Here is a 24,867-nt window from a genome sequence, read left to right as displayed (position 1 = left end):
AGTACATTTTCTTATGAATACTGAACTTCATGTAATTAAGGTTCAAAATCGATTGAGGAAATGTGAACTCATGACAAATTGCTTGTTTTCTATCAGTCCAATATTAAAATGGAAGCTCAAAGTGACAGCTGTCACCGTACCCATCCTTTACGAAGTAAATAGACTATAGAGGATAGAATTAACTATAATTTAGTTTTGTCTTTGGTATGGTGTAGTTGACCGTTGGCGAGGGGCGCGGGCGGCGGCGGTCTCGCCAACAACGCCTGGTACAGACCCCAGATGGCCAATGGACGCATGTACGCGATGGACCGATGGTTGCCGTTCTCGTACAGAGCCTCGGGCGTCTCGAATGACAGGCCCATTTGTGTCAAAGATTTGTACATACCGCCGGCGGTTACGAACGCTTCTTCGTGCATTCCTGTAAAAAATATGCACTTTGTTTTGAATGAGTCATTTATTTACACACATTTTTAAACACAATGTGACTTTTTTAAAAGTAATGATAAAAGAGGATCTTTATTTTATTTCATGTAGAGAAAGCTTTCAAGCTATGCATATTAGACTAATGTCAGTACACTAGTCTAGACACAAGATTACATTGGTCAACATTTGTGTGACACGATAATAACATAATAATATTGATACTATCTAATCAATGTTAAGTAAATGAGTAATATGCGATAAGATACACTACTATCATCAAGTTACATACATTTATACATTTGCACAAACAGTTTAAAAAAGTGGCTGACAATAATGATAGATGCGTTAAGCGTCTCAGCACGTCCATTTTGGTGTCTTACAAAAATAAATCAAAGTATACATGTGGAGTAATTCCGTAAGTAGAACAGAACGCGAAGGAGTGAGCGAAAAGAATAGTAGAGATATTTTCGAATAGCAGCCCAAGTAACATTTTACTCCATTTAAGAGTTCACATTTAGTTCCAATGTGTACTTAAAGCATTAGTACAGTTCATTCGTGATGTATAAGCTGTATTATTGCAATTAATTACACCTATACCTGTCTAAGGGACTTATAGGAGTGTAGACTAGTGTAGAGTTATACTTTTATACGATTGTTGGTGTTATAATACTCTAACAACTATTCTTTAGTCAGCCATCTGACTAAGAGCATTATAGGAGGGTAGAGATACGGCAATCGCTGTTTAACGGCCTACTTGTACGATGTTATAGAGCTAGCATTTTAATAGAACACACGTGGTCATTTATAAAGCCAAAGGCTGTTATGTTTACTTGTTTTAGACTGTTATACAGCTAGTAGCTGTAGTAGGACTTGTTTGTGATAATTAAAATAACCTTTTTTTACTATCTGTATAAAAGTGTTTCAATGGTTCGCATGTACACTGTAGGCTGTTAAAAGGACTATATGTGTTGTCCATTAACATCAATAGCAGTTTATTTGTCCACAAGTACTACTCTTATTTGCTTTAAGCTGAAAATGAATGTGATATTCTATTACACATTTCCCCAAGCCTGTTTTTAGTTGTTCATGGTGGTTCTGTACATGATGCAGAGGAAAATATTATGCCTGAACCTGAAATTTCCCTTCAAAATATACAGATATCAGAGTGTAATGATTGCAGTTCTAGTGATAGTGAATACCATTTTGATTTGAACAATTATTTAACCTTTCGCAAAAAAAATAAGAACATGGGCTATTGAAAATCGTATTCCTCATTCCGCTTTGAATAAATTGTCAAGCATAATAAACGAATTTAAACCGGGAACACTACCGTCTGATGCTTTAGGTATTCATACTTGACTATTAGTACCTGGGCTAGGCGATTTAACGGACATTAATAATTTTTATTGCGGATCTCTAAAATTTCAGTATTTGAAAGAATTAAAGATACACAATTGACCTGAACTAGGTACATCTTAAAGCTGTACATAAGTTCACATTAGAATAAATTTATAGACATTAGCGCTGTAGTGGTACAAATGTGGAACTTCATATAGATAACAGCATTCTAACAGAACACATGTGAACCTAATATACGCTCACCGCATTAAATTGGAGTTATAACAGTTCACATAGCCGTATTTCATTTCCACCATTTTGTTCTACATAACCTAAAATATTTACCAAATAAATCTCCAAAATTAATGCAGATTTATCACAAAATTCGCAGATGGAGCGATTGAGTTTTGGTTTCATGTTATAATTAATTACCGTAATATAATTATAATGCCAATCCAATATCAAAAACTGAAAATTGTAGATTTCCTCTCAGCCAGTTTTAAATATTTTAAAATGAATATCGCGTTTTTACAGAGGCGCGTAAATATTTTAGCTGTAAATATGTATACATTTCACGATAAAGTTGCATTCCCAATGGCATTAACATTATTAAGTATTTAAAACCCGTGTTATTATTTGCATAAATTTAATGATTATCCGCCCGAGTTGTTTCCCTCTTGGCACTCACGTACAAATATCAAACTAATATTAAAATGTGGAAATAATTTAAGACACACGTGAACTTTAGGTAGCATTGGAGTACTTTTGTCGGACTTTATAACTTTGAAAGCTGTGCATTTAGCCACTTGTTACTCTTTATTATCCTCACGTACGTTGTATGGTTCACACTGCGTCCCATATAGTGCCGTAAGTCAGCCTTAAGTACGATGTTACTACTTAAACTGCTATTATAATGCTATTATACTGCTAATGTACAGCCATAGTGAACTTAAGGCTGTCTAATTTGTGCCCAAACTGGTTATATAAAAGCATTATAGCAAGCTATACAGCTCGTATACAGCTGACATACACAGCTTGTGGAGTACATGTGAACGACTATTGAACTCTTAAATGGAGTAAAATGCTACTTGGGAGAAGGACGATTGCATTTTGAGCTCTATAAAGCTGACCGTCAAAGTAGAACGGAACGCGAAGGAGTGAGTGAAAGGGAATGAATGAATGAAAATGAAAGGGATAATAGAGATAATGACAGGACGACTATGTTTTGACGCAAAGATTAGAAGACTTTTTTTGCCTCCATAAAGTAGAATAACTGACCTTCAAATATCATAAGCGCGGCCAGTCCATACGTGACTCCGACCCACATCTCTTCACTCTGCAGAGCTGTCGTATCAATATGCCCGTTGGGGCCCGTGACGTAGCCGTTGACGGCGCCCATTTTGCCGTCTTTGAACTTCATGACGTTGTGCTCGAATATCGTGGAGAGAGCTCTCTTGACGTTCGCTTCGGGGAACACTGGATCGTTTAGTCCTGAGGCGCGGAGGAACCTGTAAAACGTTCATTATTATTATGTACATTAAATAGCTTGTTCATCAAATTAAAATAAATTCTTGGGAATTGGTCAATTTGTGGGTGAAGATCATACTGCTAGATAGCTTTAATCATAATCGTTAGTAAAAGGGAAAAGTTTTTGATCCCCACCCCCTACTATAAGAAAAATAAGAATAGGCCTCCCCCCTCTCCCCCTGTTTAATATTTATTACGTAAGAATCTAAAAATTAAAAATGTATAGGTACACGTTTGACGACTAGTACACAAGTAGGAGATTCCCGGGAGGCGCATTGCGAGTAGCGCGGATCCTTTGCCATGGAAATGGAAATCGTTTACCTATACGCATCCGAGCAAAACTAAATACACACGCGGTTGCCCGCGCTTTTTCAAAGTATAATTTTAACTTTGCACATTTTTGTTATCTTATGTAAGAAGAACTATGGAGACTCCCTCCCATCACCTTGTAAGAAAAAATAAGACATGGTCGACCCCCTCCCCCCCCCCCCCCCCCCTAAATCGTCTTACGTAATAAATGAATGGCCCCAAATTAACCCATTCACTGCTGCAAAAACAAAGTAGAAGGGCTGGTAAATCGGTTAACTCACCACTGGCCAGCTAACTGGTCCGACATGACAACTTTGCTGTTCGCCGCGCACGTGTCGAATAGATAGTACGAGCCGTTCCACAGCTTGTCCTCGAACGAGTTGCGGCCTTGGCCCAGGAGTTTCCCAAACTCCCGCTCGTCTTCCTCGTGGCCTAACATGTGGGCCATCGCTTTAACTGATGACACGGCTGACCGCCAGCTATAGGCCACCGAAGTATTATGTAGCCTACATGGAATTTTAAGCTGTTACAACTTACCACTGGCCAGCTAACTGGTCCGACATGACAACTTTGCTGTTCGCCGCGCATGTGTCGAACAGATAGTACGAGCCGTTCCACAGCTTGTCCTCGAACGAGTTGCGGCCTTGGTCCAGGAGTTTCGCAAACTCCCGCTCGTCTTCCTCGTGGCCTAACATGTGGGCCATCGCTTTGACTGATGACACAGCAGCCAGCCAAAGACCGCCGCAGTATGCGCTGAAATAGTTATTTATTTGTAGAGTATAGATTAGGAGTTTTAAGCTATCTGTTTTAACATAAAAGTTAGGCTAGGACGAGCGAGCTTATCCGTAATGCTTAATACATTGCTGAAGGTGAAGGGCTGTGAAATGTATTTTGACGTATCAGTGTAATATTAGTGTTTAGATCGAGTATAAGCTGCGTGGTAAGCGACGCACAACACAGAAGATCTAGACATGCCGCAATGCTGAGTTTTGTCTAGTTCCACAAATTGACAGTACTATATTATGAAAATATACACCATCAATATGCAAAGCATTTTTTATGTATCATTGATTTTTAGGTTTCACTTTTTTTTTTTTTTAAATATTACACCGGTCAACAAAAACAAAAAATTTTTTTGCGCATGGATTTTACTTATTATATTCTGATTATATAAGCAAATTTATATAAAAAGTGCGATAACAAATCGAAAATATTTGCTTTTTAAGAAGTTATAGCGATTTGAATTTTCCATCTTCATAGTAGAATGTCTCTAAAGATGCACGTCACATTCTCATTGGGATATATTTATAGATAATTATGGGGGCTTATTCGCAAGAACAAGGGGCACGCTTTCATCAAAATATAGTGGGATTTGAGAGACGACGTTACCAACCCAAGTAACATTTTACTCCATTTAAGAGTTCACATTTAGTTCCAATGTGTACTTAAAGCATTAGTACAGTTCACTCGTGATGTATAAGCTGTATTATTGCAATTAATTACACCTATACCTGTCTAAGGGACTTATAGGAGTGTAGACTAGTGTAGAGTTATACTTTTATACGATTGTTGGTGTTATAATACTCTAACAACTATCCTTTAGTCAGCCATCTGACTAAGAGCATTATAGGAGGGTAGAGATACGGCAACCGCTGTTTAACGGCCTACTTGTACGATGTTATAGAGCTAGCTTTTTAATAGAACACACGTGGTCATTTATAAAGCCAAAGGCTGTTATGTTTACTTGTTTTAGACTGTTATACAGCTAGTAGCTGTAGTAGGACTTGTTTGTGATAATTAAAATAACCTTTTTTTACTATCTGTACAAAAGTGTTTCAATGGTTCGCATGTACATTGTAGGCTGTTAAAAGGACTATATGTGTTGTCCATTAACATCAATAGCAGTTTATTTGTCCACAAGTACTACTCTTATTTGCTTTAAGCTGAACACGAATGTGAATGTGATATTCTATTACACATTTCCCCAAGCCTGTTTTTAGTTGTTCATGGTGGTTCTGTACATGATGCAGAGGAAAATATTATGCCTGAACCTGAAATTTCCCTTCAAAATATACCAGATATCAGAGTGTGATGATTGCAGTTCTTGTGATAGTGAATACCATTTTGATTTGGACAATTATTTAACCTTTCGCAAAAAAAAATAAGAACATGGGCTATTGAAAATCGTATTCCTCATTCCGCTTTGAATAAATTGTCAAGCATAATAAACGAATTTAAACCGGGAACACTACCGTCTGATGCTTTAGGTATTCATACTTGACTATTAGTACCTGGGCTAGGCGATTTAACGGACATTAATAATTTTTATTGCGGATCTCTAAAATTTCAGTATTTGAAAGAATTAAAGATACACAATTGACCTGAACTAGATACATCTTAAAGCTGTACATAAGTTCACATTAGAATAAATTTATAGACATTAGCGCTGTAGTGGTACAAATGTGGAACTTCATATAGATAACAGCATTCTAACAGAACACATGTGAACCTAATATACGCTCACCGCATTAAATTGGAGTTATAACAGTTCACATAGCCGTATTTCATTTCCACCATTTTGTTCTACATAACCTAAAATATTTACCAAATAAATCTCCAAAATTAATGCAGATTTATCACAAAATTCGCAGATAGAGCGATTGAGTTTTGGTTTCATGTTATAATTAATTACCGTAATATAATTATAATGCCAATCCAATATCAAAAACTGAAAATTGTAGATTTCCTCTCAGCCAGTTTTAAATATTTTAAAATGAATATCGCGTTTTTACAGAGGCGCGTAAATATTTTAGCTGTAAATATGTATACATTTCACGATAAAGTTGCATTCCCAATGGCATTAACATTATTAAGTATTTAAAACCCGTGTTATTATTTGCATAAATTTAATGATTATCCGCCCGAGTTGTTTCCCTCTTGGCACTCACGTACAAATACCAAACTAATATTAAAATGTGGAAATAATTTAAGACACACGTGAACTTTAGGTAGCATTGGAGTACTTTTGTCGGACTTTATAACTTTGAAAGCTGTGCATTTAGCCACTTGTTACTCTTTATTGTCCTCACGTACGTTGTATGGTTCACACTGCGTCCCATATAGTGCCGTAAGTCAGCCTTAAGTACGATGTTACTACTTAAACTGCTATTATAATGCTATTATACTGCTAATGTACAGCCATAGTGAACTTAAAGCTGTCTAATTTGTGCCCAAACTGGTTCTATAAAAGCATTATAGCAAGCTATACAGCTCGTATACAGCTGACATACACAGCTTGTGGAGTACATGTGAACGACTATTGAACTCTTAAATGGAGTAAAATGTTACTTGGGAAGGCCAGTATACTGAAAGCACGATAGGGTTAGATTTTTATGACAAAAATCTTCTATGGAACATGACAGGAAATTATAACTTTTCATTTTTAATAAATATTTGGACTATATTTTAAATTTTCTCTTGTCAGAATGAATCTTAAATGGATGTTTGATATGTTGTAATAATAAGAAAGAATGAAAGAAAGAAAGAAAAAAAAATATTTGGCAACAAAAAAAAAAATTAAATCATCTCTATGTTCATGTTTCATACATTCATTGATATGAATTTTTCTATTTTTTACACATGCAAGCAAATTCAGAACAATTTTTTGTTGTTATTCTTGTTTTTAGGTTATAAAGCAATAAAAATAAGCTATGCATAACCCATGCGCAAAAATACTGTAGACAGTTGTTATTAGCAATTTGTATTGCACAAATTACTAATAGTCCCGTTAGCCCCTCGTGGTAAGCTAAAATAAGCTTGTGTTACGAGTGGGCTCACCACAATAGTCGAGCGGCGGTGGGATTCGAACCCGCGTTCCTCGGATCTCGAGTCGGCCACACCGACCCCTTCACCGTTCGGCTATCGTGGCGTAACTTGCACTACGCGTCTGTGTCTCATACCATTCAAATCAACTAACACTTGATTTAAATGTTAAATTATTCACTTGTACAAGACTCACCTCGGTCCTTTCATGACCCACGCGTCATACGTCTGATCGGGGAACCCCCCATTTTCGATCAGACCGTCGCCATCTTGGTCCCACAGCATAGCGCGGCGGAGCAGTCCCACACAGGCTGGATACATGTCCGCTATGTACTTATTCGCGTCCCAGACCGCCGCTGTCTCTCGGTGATGCGTCCTGTCACCGCCGTCGTCTTCGTCACTCCCGTGGTCCGTGGTCCTGTACAACAGGTCTAGTATATCGGCCACGTACGGACGCGGCGCGGGCGCGGGCTCGGCCTCCGCTGGTGGCTCGGGGGAGCCCGGCGGCGTTGTCTCTTGGCCGGTGGAGCGCGAGTATAAGTCGTCTTCGGTGCCGTCGCGCACGTCGTCTATGAACGCCATGGAGCGGTACCTGTAGTGCAGCGTCGGTCGACGTTATTAAAACTAAGTCCATTAGGACTTAGTTTATTCGAAAATTATTTCGATCTGAAAACCCTTTTTTTAAAACCAAAGTGAAATATTTACGAGGTATTATTTGCGTTATTGCAGTATTGCGTTGTGTACTTATCGCTGGAGGTGCCTGGAAGCGAGCGGCGCAGGACCGGTCTTTGTGGAAACCGGCTGAAACGAACGAACGAACGAACTTATTTGCGATAACAGGTAAAGCCTAGTCCGTGAGCACGTAGAATTTTGTCCAATGACCCCAAGCTACCCATGCTTATCGCTTGCGCGTAATTGTTGCTGTCGCGCTCGCACACTCTCTTACGCGCAAGCGATAAGCATAGGTAGCTTGGGGTCATTGGACAAAATTCTACGTGCTCACGGACAGGGTTCGAGGATATATATCAAGGGATATATATCAAGATATATATCGGATATATATCCGATATATATCAAGCCGGTTTTGACGATATATATCAATTTTTAAAATTTGATACTGTATTTGTACTTTAGACATAAGATTTTTATTTTTTTAGTTGATTTTGCCGTATTTAAAAGAAGATTTTATGTTTATGCTTTATTTGTCTGATTTTAAGTTTTAAAAACATTAAAAACATGTTTATGTAACACATATGCAATAGTATTCATAAATAATACAATAAAATAATAGTATAGCTTTCATACAAAATTGATATATATCAAAGTTGATATATATCGGATATATATCATAAATATCCGATATTTTGATATTTATAATAAATATCGGATATTTTCGAACCCTGCTCACGGACCAGGCTTTAGCTTAAGTCCTTCTTCTAGGTCCCACCTATCTCTTTGCCAAAATTCACCAAGTACAGTGATATGGACGTGCAACCGTAAAGTTCTTGGCGTTACTTTTAGTAGCTGCACATCCTCTGAGTTACAGCTATGTGAAAAACAGGCGCAAATTACCTAAACTACTCTGTAAATAATGGAGGATGCCCTTGCATTCTGAAACTCAAGTACGATTTAACCTAATTAAGTTATTTCATGAATTATTGGATTTTTCACACATTTCTGTTGCACATACTGTTATAACTACAAAAGAGTCCAGTGTTTAACCTAATATGCCATCGTCTGTCTTGCTTAACTTGTTCTTGTAAAATAAAAATAATATAAGAGTAGGCGCACACCGTTGATTTTTAGTTGGCCGATAGTTGTGCCCGATTTCAAATTGTATGAAGAATCGGCCAAATCGAATCGGCGTAGTGTGCGCACTCCCATAAATACCCATACTGATCAACAGCCCGACTAAACTATCGGTCGACGAAAAATCAACGGTGTGCGCCTACTCTAACCGTCATAAATTATCACTGTTACGGGATTTTGCAACAAAACACTTGTAAAGGTAGTCTGCCCGCGACCATGACTTTGCAACCGAGTTGAATCGTCGGGAGGGTAAATTCCATAAGTGTTTACCGTTATAAAAGTGTTTTGTTGCAAAATCCTGTAACAGTGATAATTTATTGTGAAAATGCAAAATAACAGTTTAAAATATAACCGTAATGAAGAATAGTGTACCTTTCAGTGGTGAACGGAGCGGAATGCGCGCGCAGCAGGCGATAGTCGCGCATCACTTGCAGAACGAACTTCAGGTTGAGATCGCGCCACTCGCTCACATCGTGGATGTTGTAGGCGTTTATATTGGCGAACGGCAGGCCCTCTGAGGGAATCGTTAACGTAATGTTAATGAATGAAAAAAGGGAAATTACAAAGTACTTTCTAAGTACGAGAAAAGTACAGTACGATATGGAACTGAAATGTTCACCTTTACGATTCAATCTTTTTGGCTGATTAATAGAGGTACTAACACGCCTAACTTAATTTCATAATTACCTACCTAAATTGTGAAATTAAGTTAGGCCTGTTTTGCTTCAGTCAATTTTAATTGAGAAATGCTCTAATGTAACATATTTGCTATCAATATTACTAACAGATTAAATTACTTTTAATGGTTTTGCTCGTCCATAAATGGCACCATAGTTCAATAACTTGTCTATAAAACATGGTGACTAATACCTGGATCTCCAAGATCATGCGGAATTGAATCTTTGATTTTATATTTGACAGACTTTCCGTCGTACAAGGTCTGTCTAGATTTTTCCGTTTCTAAGCCTATTGTATCTCGAAACATGTATTGCAGCACAACCTGTAAAGTGAATTAATTGAAATAAGCAAGCCGTATAATTAGTTTATGATTGTTTACGTTAGATAAGCTTAATACTAACCTGCAAGTTCGGCCATAGCTGAGCTAATGCGAACGAAGCGTAGAAATGTACGTCATATGTATTGTACATTCTATACTCGTGACCTTCTAGGTAGCCAAACAGACCGAAGTTGTGTCTGAAAGAATGATAATATAGCTTTAACCAGTGGCGGCGTAGCATGGCTTGGCACCCGGGGCGATCACCCCCCGTCATAAGGCCTAAGGAATTTTGGGGTGAACTAGCGATTCAAAGATTAAAAGACAATCGCACCCCCCACCCCCCCGTATCATGACATAGACCGCAGACTTGCCATGCAGATGCGCCAGTGAGTACTAATCTGCGCGACTTGTGTCACCCCCTGATACCTGGCACCCGGGGCGGACCGCTACTGGCTTTAACTATCACAGGTTTCCCATCCCTGAAAACTGGGAAGAGCTTGTACAGTCAGCGTCAAATAGTTCGTGACACCCAAAGTAGCCAAAAAGTTAGCAACATGTCGGTTGTGTTGTCAACTTTCTGGCCACTTTAGGTGTCACGACTATTTAGCGCTGACTGTACTATGGCGACTAGGTAGATAACGTATAAGCAATTCAACCAGACATGTAAAAAGATCATCAACAATTTTAACAGTTAATATCAGTATAAAATCAAATTGTATTTACCTAGGATCAGTATCTGGATATTCATCATGGACATCATACCAGATAGTCCCACCATCAGCAATAAAATAAAGCTCGTTCATTAAGGCACTTTTTAACCAGTCTGGTATATTGCTGAAAAAACATAATTAATGAATTGATAGCATAGACTCATGTGACGATATTGTGATATTAATAATATTAATGATACAGAAATATTAGAGCATTGGAGCAGTAATCATACCCACCTATTAGTCAATATAGGATCCTGCCACTCGGCAAGTAATTTCTCCCAATTTTTATAATTCCTAAGAGCATATGCAGCTATGCTTGCACCAGCTATTCCATCACTACCAAAATATTTAGTATAATATCTGAAAAGAAGTAAAAATCTCTTTTATATATTTCTTTCTTTCTTTTTGGTTTTTATGCCATTTTTAACCGTGGATTCATCTCATACCTTTTATGTACTTTCTTATCTTTTTTATACTTTATAATAGGCATGTCCCATGCGAGACAAAACTCTGTAGATCCATGTCCACCAGGATCCAATGATATTACACTTGAAAGTCCTACTGAATCACCTGAAAAAAAAAAAGATTAGCTCCTATTAGGCTATTATCCTTGTGCCTTGTGTATGACAATAAAAAGAAAAAAACCTGTCTTACATTTGTAAATCTTCTTTTGTTTTTCTTTCTTTTCTTTTTCACCAGTATCTGATTTATCTGGGACTTTTGGCGGGGGAGGCGTGAGGCTAGGGTCTGGTTCGAGCCGGCCATTCTTCTTCAAACACTCCCACACATAAGCAGATGTCTTTGACACATTCCAAAGACAATAGTCTTCATGTATAGTCTCGTTTTCCAGTTTCCTTTTTGATATTGTAAATGTGCATGGAGTATCTTCTATCTTTTGCTCCAATGTAACACCACTTGTGTGCTCCTCTGAATATCTTTCCAAGTCTAACTTTGCTGGAATAAAAGGTATTTTTGAATAACTACAAATACAAAATGATTAGTTTATTATTTGTACATAACTAAAATAAATTACAGTACTCACCAGCTGTTTTCTTTTTATTTGTGCTTCCCAGTACCTCAGTCCATGTGAATGTAATACTCACATCTCTGTGTTCATTGCTAACATTTTTAGCAGAAAAAACAAATACTACACAAGGAAGACTGCTATCCTGTAAAAAAAAAGTTAATAATAAAATCAAGTTCAAGTGGCCAAACCAAACTTCAGTTTATGCAAATTATGAATTAAAATTAGCATCGTAACCATTATCATTAGTAATCATAACTGAGTTTTTACAACTTCCCTGTGCCATGAATATGGCTCACATAAAATGTTTTGTTTACTGTACACATAGGTTTTATTGTTAACTGATATTATAGACATTAAGAGGAATAGAGGAAGGTAATTAACCTTGTAATTATGAGGAATAACAGGCGAAATTTGGCGGCAAACTAATTCCACCCCATATTTAGAGAGATCATAAGTTGTCCAGGCCCGAGGATAGAGACCTGTGTATTCACAGTCCTCAGGATTTAAGTTCCACTCCCATGTTGATGGTGCTTTTTTGGGCTTTCTATAAATAAAAATTAGATATAATAGATAATTATACAAAATAAAAACTTATTATAATAAAAGAAATATATTTATTTGTATTTATTTACCAGATAGCCATACCACACCCTGTAATATTCATATTCTCTGCATGTTTAGTTATTAAATGTAACTATGTAATTACTTATCTTTGCCCTTTGATTAATTAAGTATTAAAGCTGATAAACACATGATAATTAATTTAATTATCCACTAACTACAGTTAATCTTATTGCAGATCATAGCAACACTTTTGAAGCACCTTTTTAATTAATTTGTCTAAAAAATCATAAAAAAAATATCAATACTCACTCATAAGTAGATAGAACAGACTGAAAAATAGTTTCTTTGTTATCATTCCGTATGTTCACTATGAATTGACATTCTGGTATAGTGACATACTCATAGATGCCCGGGTACAGTTGGAACCGACAGAACTCGCCTTTGAAGCCGCGCCCGATTGTCCCACCTCCAATACCACCAATTGGGCAACCTAACAGTACATAAGTTTATTTATTACATCTTTATGACAATAATATTGTGTAGTTTACTCAGCATGTTCTATTAAAAACATGATTATAGAGCTGCTTCTGAAGTTTGTGAAGTAAAACTTATAACTCTTACCATACATTCTTTGTGCAGAAATCATATTTATGTAATCCATGATAGGACGTTTTTTGTTTAGCCTCTTACCAATGTAGTATTTAACATATCTGAAACAAAATTTTATAAATGTTTATTCAACATCTTTATAATCAATTTAAAATTAATATGTCTGTTTTATAAAATATAACCTTAACTCACCTTGCTGTAAGTGGCATCATTTCGATGATCTGATTTGGTCTTGGTCTAATGATTTGTTTAGATTGTACTGGAAACTGATGATTTAATTTCAGTTTCAACCCATTATTTGGAGGTTTATCGAATTCATAGCCTTGTTCCCCTAGGTCCCCAACTGTTTCCATTTCCATGATGAGTTCACTTTAGGTGTCTTTTGTATCCAGTGTAATGACAAGATTGGGAATTTGGGACTTTGTTAATGTCACAACTTAACCGCAGAACAACTTAACTCAGTCAGAATTAAAAACGCAAAATGAATTTCTCGCTTCAGTCTTCGGCCAGCGCCGAAAAAAGACATCGTCTGACTGACTGACAGTGACAGTGACAGCTGACAGCTGAAGGAAAAACTCTATGTTTTAGGGATTCATGTCCAATTTATCGACAATCGATATTACTATAAAATCCATACGCGCGCGATTCACGCTCCATTTTCAATTCAGTTGATGTACTTATCGGTACTCGGTGTAATTCGGTATCACGGTTCACGCGCTAACAAAGAAAAAACAAAATTTTCACTTTCTAGTACAGTCCGAACAGGTTTTTTTGAAACTAAAATTACTAAAAAATAGCAAATGTTCGTAATCGTTTTAATTGCGTTAGAAAAAAAGTAACCTTATAAGTCAGCTTTCGCGTAAAGGCGCAGTTGCTCGACGTTTACGTTTCAGCATCGTTTGAACTAGCTGTCAAACAAAACGATACCGCGATACAGATTTGTCAAAAAGCTGATTTTCGTTCGTCATCCAATAGCATTGCAGTTTAAAATTTTTAGGGCCCAGCGTGGCAATACGTGACAGTTCGACAGTTGTAATGTCGAAAGGCCATTTTTTTGTATGAAGACTGGTGTTACAACATCGCGCATCGTTTCGTGAACGGATTCAAGTTTTTTTGCTTCGTGAACGGATTCAAACGAATTCGAACAAAAAGTGCCACTTGTCTAGACCTACATTGCACATTCAAGTTCATACATTACAGATTAGAAAGTATGGATTACACTAGACAGCTACCTTACTCTTGACTTGATAAAATGTATGAGTATCAGCGCAGTGAGCCTAAACAGATATAAATATTTGCTTGTGTTTGTTGATCATATCAAAACTTGCCGCGCGACCTATTTAAACGTCATATCATTTAAACGTAGAATGCAACCTGCCTGTGCGTAGACACACTTGTAGGGACTCTCTCATCTACCACATACAAACCGGGGTAGTGCATCAGTAGAATTACTGAAGCGCCGCAAATTAAGTGGGTCTTAGTAGTAGGTATCTATTTTAGTCTTTTGGGGTTGACACGATACCTCATCACGATACCATACTAGGTCCATAGGGGCGAAACTTGACAGTTGTAATTTCGAAATACGTGGAACGGTACCTATAGGTGTACCAGAAACTCATGGCAAATGGGGAAAATAAACTTTGTTGAGTGCAATACTGGGGAAATTGGATTAAATGATCTTGATACTGTTTAATTTTTATTTATGACTAATATTAATGCATCTACTATTAATCCTACTTGCATCGAATAAATATTTTTCTTTCTTTCTAATGAACATGAAGTACGAATGCCTACCTATACATTTTAGGTATGTGTATGAAGAATGTTGTTATACATCGGGTTTTTAACATAGGAACATGTCTTGAAAAATAAATAAACCGTATATTACTTTTCTGGTTAGCTGGAAGAGAATGCCACATGGCATTAAGCTCGCCTGTTGTACCACTGTTTTTTTTTATGTGCGCAATAAAGATTTTAAATAAGTAAATAAATTACTGTAAATAATTTTATTAAGTATCATACTTATAACTTATCACTTCATTCAGAACTAGAAAACGATTCTAAGAACTCCACTTGCATTTCTTGTTCTTCAAATAGATGATCAAGTTAAAGAGGTATTAATATAATATAAATCGCTTTTACAGCATTTCAATTACTCAAACTTGCTTGATGAAATCTTTTTCAATTTTCTTTACATGGTCATAACATTTTCTCCATTCCTCTGCACCAATGCATGAAATACACCTGAAAACCCTATGGAGCCTAACTGTGTGTCGAGGAGAAGGTAGGTGCAGGTAGATGAGTGAAACTCAGAGTCCAGATTTGAAGTGATGATTTATTTACAAAATGCGCTATATTTATAGTACACAGAAAGGAGACAGAAACATTAGTTGTCGCACACGACATGAAAACATTAAAACTTTCAGTGCGTTCCCGCGCGCGCACGATAGAGGAAGCGGGACAGCGATATCTGTCCTCTCGCGCGTAGGTTACATCCACGGAGCTCCCGCGGTGGGTGTGCGAGCGAGACAGCCTCTCGGACCTCTCGGCCGGAGGTTATAAATATAAGCGGCCTCTTCGCGGCCTATCTCGCAGTACGGCAGCTGACACGACGCGACTCCCACATCACTCCCCCTCAAGCGAAGCGTACATTTTTCTTCACCGCTCGTCCGCTTCTCGTGACGTAGGCTTGACTAGATGCGGCGGTGGTTATAGTATGATGATCTGGTGCCGCTATGAGGGTGGTGGTGGGCGATGCGGGTTCTGTGACTTCTGTATGATCTTGATCTTGCATGATGTAGGCAATTAGGTAAGAATAATATAAAAATAAACATAACCCTCCTTCTGACGCAGTTAGGTAATAAACTAAATGTAGGTAAGTATCAAAACATTTCACTCCAACTTACTGTCAACTCAACGACGCGCTTTAAAATCAAAGATTGACTTTGAATTATGCCTTATCTTACAATACACTTTGAAAACAATATGACTTGCTTGAGTTTTTTCGTCTTTTTCACAAAAATAACAAATAGGCATGAAGAGATTACAAAATTTCTGCAGCGGCTGACAGATCTCTTGATTTACTTTGACAGGTGACAATATTATAGACAATGGCCATATGAAAAACACACTTTTCCAATATTTTTGTTTGCCATGAGATTCTGGTACACCTATACTAGATTTATTTTTGCAAAGTATGAAGCGATTATTTTACTATTTTCTTTTATATCGATAGGTCAACTAAGTACCTCACTATGTAGGTGATCATAAAATAGATAAATATTCATTCTTTTGGAGTAGGCGGCGCAGACCCATGAAGCTACAGATAAAAATGGAGGCCACACTCCGAATACCTACTTGAAGCACAAACTAAGTATCACTATCTCGCTCTCTGTGGGCAGACTCACTCTTTCTAAATAAACAAAAAATATAAAATTGCTCAAATTCAATGAAACCAATGTAAAATCTTTATTTCTTGACATAGGTATCATTAAAAATGATGTCCCCTCTCCCAATTACTGGTAAAACGTTTTAGGAAGAAATTACTGTAAAAAATGTGAAAAATGTTTACAATGATCCAATGTCGGAAATCACGAAATAAACACTTACGCGTGGAATCTTATGTCACTTCCAGGACACCACGTACTACCGCAACCACGCACTTCAAAATTTTGCACCAATTCTTGTGATAAAACAATGATTATTTCCTGTAAACAATCTCAAACGAAATTAACTGCTTAATAAACAAAATAGTAAACAACCGCCATGATGGGCCGGATTGGGCCGATGTTGCCACATGGTACCGATTACCCAGGAATTGGGATTGTAATTCCCTGATTCGCCAACACATTAAGCCTAAATGGCCGACAATTTTGTGATTTTTTATTTAACTAGGTAATCTTAGTTTCAAATATTAATTATTTATTTGTTTAACTTCTGATTTGGTTAGTGAATTGGCTATTTCGAAGAATTTACAAGGAGATTTAAATCAGAAGATAGCAATATGTACTACAGTTCACACTAAAAAGAGAGGTAGGGCCGCAGAGAGCGAGATAGATATAAGTAGGTATTTGACTCAAGTTTTTGTTCCAACTCTGCACTCCATTTTTATCTTTAGCTTCATGCGCAGACCCTATGTATTACTTTGCTCTATGGCGCGCACCGTTGATTTTTCGTCTCGTCGGTTAGACATAAAACTGTGTAAGAAGAAGCAAACTGGAAGCAAACATTTTATTTTCGACATGATAGAATATTGACAACTTACAAGTATTCGGCCAATGGTACAAATTTCCAGGCCAGGAAGGTTTAAAAAAAAAAAATACTCTCTCTCATCCATGAAGCTAAAGATAAAAATGGAGGGCAGAGTTGGAACAAAAACTTGAGTCAAATACCTACTTATATCTACACTTGCGAGCAAAACTATGGAATCACTTACATGAAGTTGTTTCCACGCGATCTTGTGTACTAACGAATTTGTTAGTAACAAAAAAAGTGACACCATTTTAAAGATTAAACTTTTAACTTTAAATTGATACCAAATTTATTTAAATCACATCAGTATTTAAAAAGATATAGACGAACTGTCCACTTGCTAACAGCTATCCTACGAACATTTCTGAGCTCTTGCTGGACGTCGATACCAGTTAAATGACGATTTTATAGAGAGTTTGACATGAAAAAACGGTCATCCCTCTGCGATGTGCACCGGCGCTGTTCAGAACTTGATCTCGGGATAAAGCCACCAGTCTCCTGAAAGCGTTTTAAAACTTTAGAAACCCAAGACTGGCTTATGTGGAGCTGACGTGCGACAGCCCGCTGGCTGAGCCCTTCTTGCAATAATGCAACGATTTGTGCTGCTTCTGAAGGTGTAGAATCCCAGGTAAAGTGTCAAAAGAAGCGGAGATGTGTAAGGATCAACGTGTGAAAGCAAAAATCCGAAATCACGTGCTTTTATAAGGGGTAAATAGACCGCAACTCGCGACGTATCAAACAGTTGATACATGTCTTTTTCCTTACTTCTTTACATCAGCCGGGATATCTTTTTAAATGCTGGTGTGATTTAAATGAATTTGGTATCAATTTAAAGTTAAAAGTTTAATCTTTAAAATGGTGCCACTTTTTTTGTTACTAACAAATTCGTTAGTTCACAAGATCGCGTGAAAACAACTTCATGTAAGTGATTCCATACTTTTGCTCGCAAGTGTATCTCGCTCTCTGCGGCCCTACCTCTCTTTTTAGTGTGAACTGTAGTATTGCTATCTTCTGATTTAAATCTCCTTGTAAATTCTTCGAAATAGCCAATTCACTAACCAAATCAGAAGTTAAACAAATAAATAATTAATATTTGAAACTAAGATTACCTAGTTAAATAAAAAAAATACAAAATTGTCGGCCATTTAGGCTTAATGTGTTGGCGAATCAGGGAATTACAATCCCAATTCCTGGGTAATCGGTACCATGTGGCAACATCGGCCCAATCCGGCCCATCATGGCGGTTGTTTACTATTTTGTTTATTAAGCAGTTAATTTCGTTTAAGATTGTTTACAGGAAATAATCATTGTTTTATCACAAGAATTGGTGCAACATTTTGTAGTGCGTGGTTGCGGTAGTACGTGGTGTCCTGGAATTGACATAAGATTCCACGCGTAAGTGTTTATTTCGTGATTTCCGACATTGGAATTGATCATTGGATCATTGTAAACATTTTTCACATTTTTTACAGTAATTTCTTCCTAAAACGTTTTACCAGTAATTACACTTATCATTTTTAACTAGCTTTCCGCCCGCGGCTTCGCCCGCGTGGAATTTTGTCTGTCACAGAAAAACTTTATCGCGCGCGTCCCTGTTTCAAAAACCGGGATAAAAACTATCCTATGTTCTTTCCCGGGACTCAAACTATCTCTATGCCAAATTTCATCAAAATCGGTTGCGAGGTTTAAGCGGGAAAGCGTAACAGACAGACAGACAGACAGACAGACAGACAGACAGAGTTACTTTCGCATTTATAATATTAGTTGGGATGGGATGATACCTATGTCAAGAAATAAAGATTTTACATTGGTTTCATTGAATTTGAGCAATTTTATATTTTTTGTTTATTTAGAAAGAGCGAGTCTGCCCACAGAGAGCGAGATAGTGATACTTAGTTTGTGCTTCAAGTAGGTATTCGGAGTGTGGCCTCCATTTTTATCTGTAGCTTCATGCTCTCACTCATCTGTGGTGTCAATTCCTCACGAAAATATTCTTGCTGCTTGCTGTGCATTTAATTTTGCTCCATTTTGTATACATTTTACCAGTTTCTTCTAATAATATTTGTGCACAGTGGTTTAGATAGATATTGCAGCTTTCTTTATCTGGTGCTAAATGATTGTTATTTAAAAAGGTCGTCGATTTTACTCAAAAATGGATATCCCAGTACAAATAGCAGTAAGGCTAAAACCTCCAAGCCTAGCTGACTCGACTCAATGTATATTTAGTAATCCAGTCACTCAGATTGTAATCACGGAGAGTGGACAAACATTTCATGTAAACAGGGCTCTACCATTGGATTGTACTCAAGCCAATTTGTTTAACTCATTCATGATACCCCAAATCAATTGCTTCTTGGATGGCTGCGATACTTCTGTTGTTGTGTTTGGTCAGCCAAAGACAGGAAAAACATACACTTTATTTGGTTCAGGCAAGTAATTGAATTCAACTTTTTTTAATATGCTAAAATATATTATTATTTTCATGTTCAAATCATTACTATTTCATGGGTTTCAGGTTTTGAATGCATTCATAGTGAGAGTGATCAAGGAATCATACCAAGATTTCTCACAGAAATATTCCATAAACTCAATCACATGCCAGAAAGGGAGTTTATCTTGCACATAACATGGATGCAAGTTGTAAACAATAACATCTTCGATGTTCTGGGGGCAGGGTTAGTGAGATGCTACAATGTTGAAGAAGCTTTTCAGTACCTACAGATGGGCTGGAGACAAAGGTGCCCGGGGAACAACCATACGGTGTTCACAGTTAGTGTAGAACAAAAGTGGGTGGGCACCAATGGTGTGCTTAATCACAGAATGTCAACAGCTAGTTTCTGTGACCTAGCAGCATACCCGGAGCCGGGCCTTTTTGCTCTTGAAAATATAATTAAAGAGCTGTTGGCAGGAAATCCACCAAAACAAATTAACTATGACCAATGTATACTCACAGCAATGCTCAGAGATTCATTTGGTGGCAGAGCCTTTACATGGGTCATAGGCTGTATCAGCACAGAGCCTGAAGATTATCAGGATACTCTCAAAATATTAAACTTATGTCTTTGCTGCAGAGGCATAAAAAATTTTGTGACTGTCAATCTCTTTGCTGATAACAACACTCCCGTTTACCCTGAGAAAACAATGCCTCCTCAAAATGAAAATAATTTTAACTTGCAATTTGCTACAGCTCAGTGGATAAAACTGGTTTCAAATGCTGAAGGACTTTTTAACAAAATTCTTCAATCAAAATCACTGTCTGAAGCTGATATTAACCAAGTGACTGAGTGGTTGTTTTTAAAGGCTGAATGTGATGAATGTTTAAGTACTGATGTTGGAACTGATAACAAAGATGCTGGACCCAAACAGGGATTACCTAGAATTGCTGAAGACACAGAACCAAGTGAGCCAAGTGAGACTGATGGGGACAGTGATTCCGAAGATAGTCATTCAGAGACAGTATTCCAGGATAAACTTGAAAAATTCATGGAATATTTTAGAGAGAAGAATGATCAACTTTTTGCTGATCGCTGTGAGGAGTACTTGAATCATATTGATTCTGATGATATTACAATATCAGAGACCAGTGGCTCTCAATCTTTGCCCATCATGACATCCCAGTCCAATTCAGGACGCCGGCGAACAATACAACCTGGGGAAAGTCTATCTGGTGCAGAGTTAGAGCTATTACGAAAAGTAGCAGCAAAAGCTATTTCACCTGAATCTCAAAAGATATTAATAGAATCGCACAAAAAAGATCTTGATCCAGAACCAAAGTTAATAGAGAGAGAGCTATTGAAGATGATAGATTCACCAAAGACTGACGAAATATGCAAGAAATATAAAATAACAAAAGAAAAATATACACAAAAGCAGATTTTGGCCCGTAAATTATCCAAAGAAATCAGTTGCAGTCAATCACAACTGAAGGAACTGATTAATTTGTGTATAGCCAAAGAGCGATTAATTGATGACCTTTCGAGGGCAGTGTCTCACAATACACACAACAAACACTACTTAGAGAAATCTGAGGATAATGTGCTAGTTGACCAAGATACCTTGAAAGAAATAAGAAGACATGAGTCAAGTTTGAAGACTTATAAAAAACAGATTGATCAAATTAAAAGACAGATAAAAAAGGATGAGAAGCGTAAAAATACCTTAGATGTAGAACTTGTAAAAGATAAATTAAAATTAGATGAACTTTCTGAAAGTTCCCTAGATGTTAAAGATAAGAAAACTAACTCATTAAAGCATTTTACAAATAGAATTACTCAGTTAGATAGTATATTGAAAGAGAAAACGAATGATTTAGAAAATTTGGAACTATCAAAAGAGAAAGAGCTGATGTTGAGAAAGGAGATTAAAAACTTGCGCAAAACTCGAGAATGTTTACATGAACAACGATGCAGTTTAGGACATAAGAGAAAAATTTATAAATCTCTTTCAGATTCAGAGGTGATAAAGATTTGATTTATTTTATACCAAAGAATACAGGAACAAGTATCATATTAACAAAAGTTGTTTTTTAAATTTTTCAGGAGCGCAAATTATTAGAGTGTGAAGAGGCTATTGAGGCCATAGACACTGCCATAGAGTATAAGAACAATCTGATTTGTGGCAAATCACCTTCTGCTTCCCTCTCCGACACCCAGGATAACAGGGACTCGAGGACTCGCGGCGAGCAGATGTTGATGGGAAGGCTTGACAAATTATCTCATGATGAAATGAAAACTCTTTTGTATAGGTATTTCCAGAAGGTAAAATATTTTGGTTTCTGTAATAGTAAATTAACTTACTTTATGTAGGACTTTTAGTAAGTAACCCCTCCAGCTACAATTAAGTTACAGTTATGTTAGAACGAACGAACGAACGATGTTAGAACTGATTGATAGTGGTAGACCTCAATAGTTCAGTAAACGATGGAGATCCAACTACAGACCCTAAGGCTAAAATTAACAGTATGACACTAAAATTGTTGGCTATTCTATTGTCCCCTATTTGTTAAATTGCTAATTTCCATTGGAGCAGATTATAAGCACCAACTTGGTGTTCATAATATACGCCTTGGTGCCACCAAGGCCTATATTATGAACAATGAATCTATAACAGTAGGTAAATAGATTCAATCTTTTAATTTCCAATCAAAGAAGTCTTTCAGTCAAGTGACTGGATCGAGTTTTGGAGTTGTCATACACATGAACCGTGTACATAATTCTTGTCTGCGCTAGATACGAACGCGGACGCGCATTGTGTGACAAATTTTCGTAGCTAGGTCCGAAGAAAGTCTTGTCTTGTCTGCGGCAGTCACGGTGAAATTTCTTATCGTGTACAAGAAGCTTTATAATAAAGGTGGTGGACCTGAGAGGCGCGTGCGCGGCGTTGGAAGCGGGCGTGGCGGCGGCGGCGGACGAGGCGGCTGCGTGGCGCGCACGGGCCGCGGCCGCGTGGCGGCACGCGCAGCGCATGCGTCCTAACGCGCACACGCGGTATTTATCATCTTTAATTAACCTTATCTACGTTTAATTTGGTCACATTTGAATGTGCAGATTTTTTACTTTTTCCTTAAAATTTCCAGCCACTTCCACTCGGTGCATCGATACCTTGACGGCGGTAACGCAGAAAGGGCTCTGTCGCTCGGCATGACCACCGACTCGGAGACGTCTGATGACGCCATGAGGCTGGTAGACCGCATGAAACAGCTAGCGAGGTATCCTCCGGTAAGTAAACATCATCTTAGATTTCTTATTGACTTGTTAGAACTAGGTTCTCATAACAGTGATTGCGAGTTGTTTTTGTTCCACTAACACGTTGGGCGCCAAAATGTAGAATTTGGCGCCCAACTTGGGGCTATGAAGAAACATGCCATTGCTTGGATGGTGCAAGTACCGGTAAATAATTTAAAGCTACAATATAAATTGTGAATTTTATTAAATGTACAAAGTCTGTTTTCGAACTCGAAGCATACTTGATTACTATACTTACGTGCAAAAGTATAGAATCACTCCTTTGTGTTGCGAGCGGTCTTAAGAACTGAATGACTATGTATTGTAATTATGTATCAATGGTATCAATTTTAAGTTTATAATATCACCTTTAAAAGGGTATCATTTTTATTGATCTTCTATTACTTATTTAATTATTATAATCGCTCGGAACACATATGGTGATTCCAAATTTTTGCTCGCGAGTGTAGTTTAGTTGTACAGATAAACATACGACAACTTAAACAAAAGCATCTTATTCAGTATCTTATTAAGTGATAGTTGCGATTTTGAATTAAAAACGTATACTAATTCATGTCTAATACTTTCAGGCTCCAGTTATCCCTAGTCAGAATCTGAAGCAGCTGATGCCAGCCACGAATATACCCGTTGCCAAGGTGACCAAGGAGAAGAACAAGCTAGTCATAGTCCAACAGCAGAGTAAGCGCAACTGATATTTGCATATTACGTTGATCATGATCAACTTTAACATCATATTGTTCGTACTATTCTCGTACTTGCTGAGGCAGATACTTCCGTATATCATCAACTTCGCAAGCAAATACGACTCGGAGGAATAAACGGACGCGAACTTTGACCCTTATGGCTAAATAATAATAAAGACGAAAAGGTTGTGATGGATTATGTGGACAGCAGTGTTGTATGTGTGAGGTGATTCAATTTGAACAGTTAAAAAAAGGTGCGTGATTTGACTTCGTTGTGAAAAGGTTGTGGTGAACTTATCTGTGGAACGTTTTAATTGATCTCGAGTGTTGGGATTGAAGTATTTGTTTTGGCTCTTTTTACAATGTCCAAGTATTATGATCTCCATTGTGAAGCGTGTCGATTTTTAGTACGCAATCAAAAATGCTCTTAGTTATAAAAGTAATAATACTCTTTTAGAATACTCGTACAATAGGCTACATGGTCGTCAATGAGTTTAGATTTATGTCTAAAATGTACAAAATAATTATGTAGTATTAATGTAGTTTCTGTCATCTATTAGATAATATTTATGTAAGTAATGTTATACTTCTTTCTATATGATGCGACGTGTCGATGGTTAACATTTTTGCATATTTAATATCATAAATAATTATATATTCTTGATGATAAATAAGATATTCTAGTCTTTATATTCACTTTCATCGGTAAGCTGCTGCTCCTAGGAACTATACCTACGCTATTACAATTGTGAGCATTTTTATTATGAGATTCTATAATTATGTAATGTAATTTCTTGACATTTGATAAAGTTTATTATATTAAATTACCCACCGAAAACTACAAAAATATGTAAATATTATTATGTTATAAATACAGTAGAATGTAAATATGTATGTTTTTAGCTATTAATGATAATAAATGGTAGTCTTAAATTTTTTACTTAAATCAATCGTGATATTATTAAGCTAATAGTTAAACCATATAAGATATTTTTTGCGATTTTTCGTACTTATTATAAGACTGCCTATAATGTAAATAAGTCCCTTAAAT

At 37.0% G+C, this 24,867-nt stretch overlaps 2 protein-coding genes across 3 annotated transcripts; one reads left to right on the top strand and one right to left on the bottom strand.

Annotated features, from left to right (window-relative positions):
* Positions 1 to 328: 328 nt before the first annotated feature.
* On the bottom strand, positions 329 to 13,675 carry LOC135072603 (non-lysosomal glucosylceramidase). Of its 2 annotated transcripts, none has more exons than XM_063966593.1 (17): positions 13,331 to 13,675; positions 13,151 to 13,239; positions 12,839 to 13,019; positions 12,347 to 12,509; positions 11,981 to 12,107; positions 11,593 to 11,892; positions 11,385 to 11,508; positions 11,173 to 11,298; positions 10,949 to 11,059; positions 10,308 to 10,422; positions 10,099 to 10,228; positions 9,601 to 9,742; positions 7,616 to 8,011; positions 4,135 to 4,350; positions 3,879 to 4,029; positions 3,040 to 3,269; positions 329 to 418 (listed from the first exon to the last, which is right to left on the bottom strand). In XM_063966593.1, exons 1-16 carry the CDS (start codon positions 13,495 to 13,497, stop codon positions 3,114 to 3,116), a joined length of 2,694 nt encoding a protein of 897 aa, XP_063822663.1. In that variant the 5' UTR covers positions 13,498 to 13,675; the 3' UTR covers positions 329 to 418; positions 3,040 to 3,113. The 2 variants fall into 2 exon arrangements, with proteins under 2 accessions (XP_063822663.1, XP_063822664.1); XM_063966594.1 differs by having other exon boundaries at positions 7,616 to 7,837.
* Positions 13,676 to 19,905: 6,230 nt separating this feature from the next.
* LOC135072824 (kinesin-like protein costa) lies at positions 19,906 to 24,862 on the top strand. The gene is made up of 5 exons (XM_063966862.1): positions 19,906 to 21,844; positions 21,928 to 22,146; positions 22,739 to 22,875; positions 22,965 to 23,106; positions 23,703 to 24,862. The coding sequence occupies exons 1-5, from the start codon at positions 19,985 to 19,987 to the stop codon at positions 23,823 to 23,825; spliced, it is 2,481 nt and encodes an 826-aa protein (XP_063822932.1). The 5' UTR covers positions 19,906 to 19,984; the 3' UTR covers positions 23,826 to 24,862.
* Positions 24,863 to 24,867: the final 5 nt, after the last annotated feature.

Source organism: Ostrinia nubilalis, chromosome 6 (genome assembly GCF_963855985.1).
Source record: "Ostrinia nubilalis chromosome 6, ilOstNubi1.1, whole genome shotgun sequence".
Lineage (NCBI taxonomy): Eukaryota > Metazoa > Arthropoda > Insecta > Lepidoptera > Crambidae > Ostrinia > Ostrinia nubilalis.
Note: the sequence above shows the minus strand (reverse complement) of the source record. Positions and strands in the feature narration are given on the sequence as shown.

Excerpts from the sequence above, each read along its gene's own strand:
- LOC135072603 (XM_063966593.1), bottom strand. The coding sequence starts at position 13,497 with ATGGAAATGGAAACAGTTGGGGACCTAGGGGAACAAGGCTATGAATTC. Across the intron at positions 11,299-11,384 it reads GATAAGAAAGTACATAAAAG|ATATTATACTAAATATTTTG; the intron begins GTATGAGATGAA and ends ACTTCTTTTCAG. Across the intron at positions 4,351-7,615 it reads TGGGTCATGAAAGGACCGAG|CGCATACTGCGGCGGTCTTT; the intron begins GTGAGTCTTGTA and ends TAACTATTTCAG.
- LOC135072824 (XM_063966862.1), top strand. The coding sequence starts at position 19,985 with ATGCCAGAAAGGGAGTTTATCTTGCACATAACATGGATGCAAGTTGTA. Across the intron at positions 21,845-21,927 it reads AATCTCTTTCAGATTCAGAG|GAGCGCAAATTATTAGAGTG; the intron begins GTGATAAAGATT and ends TAAATTTTTCAG. Across the intron at positions 23,107-23,702 it reads AGCTAGCGAGGTATCCTCCG|GCTCCAGTTATCCCTAGTCA; the intron begins GTAAGTAAACAT and ends TAATACTTTCAG.